We start from the raw sequence: 6,066 nt of genomic DNA on the forward strand, positions 1-6,066 counted from the left end.
ATAACAGCGACACCTACACTACAGGATTCGTACTATTAGTTGCTGCTTTAAAATCTATCGGTAGTGTTTTAATCTACTTAAAAAGTAGTTGAAGTTAATTAGTTTACCTGCATGAAAAACGTCGTCAGGTGGATCCATATTCACTAGTGTCCAGATCTTCATGGAGTTTCACCTGTATCCGTTCACCACCGGAAGTGACCACATACTGTATCATTTGTAGTTGTTTTATGTTCTTATCTCTTACAACTCTCCGCGAAAACAACAACAAAAAATCTGGTCAAATAAATTGCACGAGACCATTAATTTTCGTTGTAAAATACAATAGTTGTAGTTAGTTTGTTTAACTGGAATATTGGTGGAATTTTTATCATTTTTTTTTTTTGTGGGGATTGGATGTTAGGGATCCTGTAACACAAAGTCACGAGAAGTATATAAATGTGTGTTTCGATGGATCATATAAACCCCATGGGGTTGAAGGATATATCTTGCTGAGAGGTGTGTCTATTACTTAGAGGTTTCCAGAATTCCAATAAAACAGGTGTAGCCGTGATAGAGCTGATTTGATCCCAACCTTCACCTCTCGAAGCGGTGATTATATGTATGATGTCAGTTCAGTCCAACTGTTCAAGGTTGTGTATGTACGGATCATTCTGATGTTCGGCAGTTGATGTCACGACTATAGATGCACTCAGAAGAGACGTGTTATTTTATGTTTGAAGATAAAGTACTCACTGTAAGGGTTTCTTTCATATACTACCTCCAGGATTCAACGGTTTTCTTGTTCGGATCAGATGAGACAAGGAAACCGGAGAGTAAAGTACAAACAAAAACTTGTAGACGAACTTAAAGTGTCTAGTACTAACAAAAACTTGTAGACGAACTTAAAGTGTCTAGTACTAACAAAAACTTGTAGACGAACTTAGTACAAACAAAAACTTGTAGACGAACTTAAAGTGTCTAGTACTAACAAAAACTTGTAGACGAACTTAAAGTGTTTAGTACTAACAAAAACTTGTAGACGAACTTAAAGTGTCTAGTACTAACAAAAACTTGTAGACGAACTTAAAGTGTCTAGTACTAACAAAAACTTGTAGACGAACTTAAAGTGTTTAGTACTAACAAAAACTTGGGTCTTGTAGACGAACTTAAAGTATCTAGTACTGACAAAAACTTGGGTCTTGTAGACGAACTTAAAGTGTTTAGTACTAACAAAAACTGGTAGACGAACTTAAAGTGTCTAGTACTAACAATAACTTGTAGACGAACTTAAAGTATCTAGTACTAACAAAAACTTGGGTCTTGTAGACGAACTTAAAGTGTTTAGTACTAACAAAAACTGGTAGACGAACTTAAAGTGTCTAGTACTAACAAAAACTAGTGTCTTGTAGACGAACTTAAAATGTCTAGTACTAACAAAAACTTGGGTCTTGTAGACGAACTTAAAGTGTCTAGTACTAACAAAAACTAGTGTCTTGTAGACGAACTTAAAATGTCTAGTACTAACAAAAACTTGGGTCTTGTAGACGAACTTAAAGTGTCTAGTACTAACAAAAACTAGTGTCTTGTAGACGAACTTAAAATGTCTAGTACTAACAAAAACTTGGGTCTTGTAGACGAACTTAAAGTGTCTAGTACTAACAAAAACTTGGGTCTTGTAGACGAACTTAAAGTGTCTAGAAGTAATTAGTCGTTAGTCAAAACAATTAACTCAGTTCCACTTTACGAGTCACAACTTAAGGGATCATTCCTTTAGTTCATCAAATACGTTCCTAAGTAACGTTAAGGAATTGTTTTCGCACATCCAATACATAAATAATAATCGAAACTTTGTTTTTAATTTTTAAAGCGAAAATTTACAAAACATCTTTAGACTTTTTGTGGAAGAAAATACAAATGCTGTTTTTAAACTTTATCATGCACCGGTTATAATTCGATACTTCAAAAAAACACAACGAATATTTTAGAAACTTCGGTAAGAAATACCCGTTTTCGACCATCTGATCGTGTTCAACTGAGCTGACCTACATTCGTAGCGTTAGAGAAACCAGTTCTACAGTGAGATAGGGTTGAAGGACTAAGTAATCCGGAATTATGATACAACAAGTTAAAAAAATAGTCTGGAAGACTTTCACAGCGCCTCATGCAATCACGGGCTTTAAGTCACATTTAACAACCAACGAATATTCAAGATTTCTTGGGCACGTTCTGAATTTCAAGACACCATTTTTGTTAGGGTTCTGTTGGATTTCAAGACACCATCTTTGTTAGGGTTCTGTCACATTTTAGAACACCATTTTTGTTAGGGTTCTCTAATATTTCAAGACACCATCTTTGTTAGGGTTCTGTCAGATTTTAGAACATTATTTTTGTTAGGGTTCTCTAATATTTCAAGACACCATCTTTGTTAGGGTTCTGTCAGATTTTAGAACACTATTTTTGTTAGGGTTCTCTAATATTTCAAGACACAATCTTTGTTAGGGTTCTGTCAGATTTTAGAACACTATTTTTGTTAGGGTTCTGTCAGATTTCAAGACACCATTTGTGTTAGGGTTCTCTAATATTTCAAGACACCATTTTTGTTAGGGTTATGTCAGATTTCAAGACACCATTTTTGTTAGGGTTCTTTAATATTTCAAGACACCATCTTTGTTAGGGTTTTCTAATATTTCAAGACACCATTTTTGTCAGGGTTCTGAAACAAACAAACAAGGCTATGCAATGTGTCCTACCTATAGTTACAACCTTCGCATGTGACTGTTGCATGGCACCGTCTACAGGCTTGTTAATAATACATGTATACAAATGTAGATCTCCACAAATCGATCTCTAGACTGTCAAAATCCTGTGATTTATCTTTGTTATTATTATATTACAGGTGGCCCAAAAATTATTATCTTTCCTATCTTAAAGTTTAATAATTAGATAACAAAGAAAATAGAACAATGCAGTTTTCGACATCTTGTAGCCCAAATCAAACAGTTTTTATTGTCATGTTTTTGTTGTTTTTTCTCACTCCGATGTGTAATGTTACCAATGGCAACCATGCAAGAAAAGTCTCAATGCGTCGTTTGGCTTGTAGAGACCAAGTCAGTGACTGTGGTGAAGCGTAATTAGAGGAAAGAAGTATGGGGGTATGTGAAGGATATCGTGTATCGCACACCTACAACAAACATCACAGAGCTAAAAACCATCGCCACTGTAACTGTGGGCATGTTGCAGCGAAGGTGGACTGAAAACGAATATCAGTTAGACGTACTGGTGCACACTTTGAAGTCAACTTACATGTCAATAAAAACTGTTTGAGTTTGTCTACAAGATGTTGAAAGCCGCATTGTCGTATTTCCTTAGTTAATTAATTATTAAATTTTAAAATTGGAAAGATAGTTTAGGCCACCTTGTTTATTGCCAACGTAAATGTTAAACTCCGTCGGTGACCATGATCGGTTTGGTCTGATGTTTGAGACCCTACAGTGAGTACTGGTATTAGTATGGTAGTTTTGTTTACTCTTCTGTTCGATTTGAACCGAGATTGTTTTTAGATCTGACTTAAACCTTCATTGCCTTAGCGATAAGCCAGAATCCGACCCTCCCAGATCCATAGAAAGGATCTAGGTCCCGATGCCGACACAACGAAGCTGAAGCTGATGTAATTAAGTATTTTTCTTCTCCAGAAACATGTGTATCAAGGAATCGTCCGTTATATATATATATATAATATTTATTTTTGGTGTTTGAACATGAAATAGCTCGAGGCAGTTTCTGCACTAAACCGTAACAATTGAGAACAATTATGGTAAAGTTCACACACGGTATTCCCGCGGAAACGTAGCAATACAAGTAATTTACCTGTTGCTCCAAGTGGCGTCTATTACACGTCCATGGAGAACACGTAGTGGAGCACGCGGAAACGATAGGATTCTTTATTACTCGTGATTATTAAACGATTTTGTAGACACTTCTACAGCCTGGTTAGGATTGTCGACTAGCTCTTTTTTTTTGGGGGGGGGGCTGTTTTGTGCCGCTCGACTCGACAAATGTGAGTTTCACTTCGAGGTAATTATTGTTTGGCACATCGCCAATTATTCAACGTATTCGTACTGAAAACTGTAAGACAAGCTGGACAGTGAAAAAAAAATTCACGTGTTAACACTAAACATCTATTTTATATAATCGGCGCTAGGCCAAACGCTCTCTCTCGCTCGAGAAACTTCGTAATCAGAACGATGCCATTTTCACTCAAAAACGTATACATGCCGCTTGCGCTGTCGCCAACTGGTAAAAAGGGGGCGCCAGTCACAGCTTGCTCCACTGATAACATAACAGAAGGTAGCGCGAATGACGTCATGTTCCATTGAGATCGCTATCGCGAGGCTGGCTGGGAGTAACAAGTGGAAGGTTAGTCCGCAACTGGGGAGTAAGACATACGTGTGGTAAAAACAGATGCACGTCAAGTCAGTGACTGGAGAAAGAGTAAGGTTCGTTTTTATTCTATTTAATGAGATACTCACGTTGAAGTATCAAGTTGTTGATTTTCTCGAGCTAACCGTCCTCAATATACAAGATACGAAGTAAAAAAAAAGGTGAGTTGATGCTGACATATCGTATTTCCATGCGGACTGGATTGTTGGTTTGTAAGAGTTCAAATAGCCAAGTATTGTTTGTCGGAAAACTGTGTGTTGCAGAGTCGTTTGAAAGAATTGAGGACAAGCGTCATCAAAGTTGATGAGGAAACGTGTGACCGGTTTTGGAAAGGACTCACTAGCTCTGTACCGGTTTGTAAAGCAGGTAGCTAGAGACACTGTTTTGTATTAATGTGGCCAATAATCGTAGCGGATGTTTGTGAAAGTTTTAAAAAAGCAACCTTTGTGTTTCCTAACGGTCTATCTGTGGGGTAGATACCCCGCTTTGAGTACCCCCAATATTGGTTTACAGACGCTGTGAACTATTTTGTGATATACATAAATGCGTCGCCTATCACTGTCGCTACGTGAAACGGTACGAACGAAACGAAAGTTACGGTCAAATCGGGGCTTTTTGGGTTTTATTTTATTGAAACGCTATTGATAACGACGACATTACCAGACCCAGTGTGATAAACGTGAACAACTCTGTTGTCATGGAAACCGATCGTGTTACGTTACCAGCGCGTGACAGTTTTTCTTGGTTTTGTGATTACCGTAAGAGCGAGGCCTTTAGGCCCCAGAAGCTGGTGATATCGAACGATTCCGATACTGGCTTGTCAGAAGAGACGAATCTCAGATCAGATGGTAAAAAGACTTCTGGTAATCTCAGATCAGATGGTAAAAAGACTTCTGGTAATCTCAGTCCAGATGGTAAAAAGACTTCTGTTAATCTCAGATCAGATGGTAAAAAGACTTCTGGTAGTCTCAGTCCAGATGGTAAAAAGACTTCTGGTAATCTCAGTCCAGATGGTAAAAAGACTTTTGTTAATCTCAGTCCAGATGGTAAAAAGACTTCTGGTAATCTCAGTCCAGATGGTAAAAAGACTTCTGGTAGTTATGAGAATAACTCACTCCGTCCTTTTTCAAAATGTCATCCTCCCATTGACGCACAAGCTACGCCATTGGCCCAGGCCGCTGGAGTAATAGCTTCTGATAATACCAGGAAGGCACCTGATCGAGCATCGTCTCATAGTGATGAGAACGATGAAGTCAAGGATACTGGCGAGCCTCCAAAATATATGGATCGAGAAGATAAGTCAGTTAGAGAAGATGAAAGATGCAGTATCCCACAAGGATGCGAGGAATCCGAGAGTTCCTTAAATCCTATGAAGAGCGATCTTGAAATTGGATCAAATCTTCTTACTTGGCGAGACCACTTAATAGTTCAGAACGATGCAGGAAACTTCAGGAAGGAAAGGCACAAAGATTTTAAAGATGACATAGTCAAGAACGATGCAGGAAACTTAAGGAAAGAAAGGCATAAAGATTTTAAAGATGACATAGTTAAGAACGATACAGGAAACTTCAGGAAGGAAAAGCACAAAGATTTTAAAGATGACATAGTTAAGAACGATACAGGAAACTTCAGGAAGGAAAGGCATAA

At 37.8% G+C, this 6,066-nt stretch overlaps 1 protein-coding gene across 1 annotated transcript in view; it reads left to right on the top strand.

Annotated features, from left to right (window-relative positions):
- Nucleotides 1–4,315: 4,315 nt before the first annotated feature.
- The window catches only part of LOC111084062, a gene marked incomplete at its 3' end in the record, with an annotated part of 3,396 nt that continues 1,645 nt past the window's right edge, over nucleotides 4,316–6,066 (top strand). The window contains exon 1 of the mRNA XM_022380847.1: nucleotides 4,316–5,962. Coding sequence (XP_022236555.1) covers nucleotides 5,117–5,962 — 846 coding nt within the window. The remainder of the gene's footprint in view (nucleotides 5,963–6,066) is intronic.

Source organism: Limulus polyphemus, unplaced genomic scaffold (assembly GCF_000517525.1).
Source record: "Limulus polyphemus unplaced genomic scaffold, Limulus_polyphemus-2.1.2 Scaffold13284, whole genome shotgun sequence".
NCBI classification, from domain to species: Eukaryota; Metazoa; Arthropoda; class Merostomata; order Xiphosura; family Limulidae; genus Limulus; species Limulus polyphemus.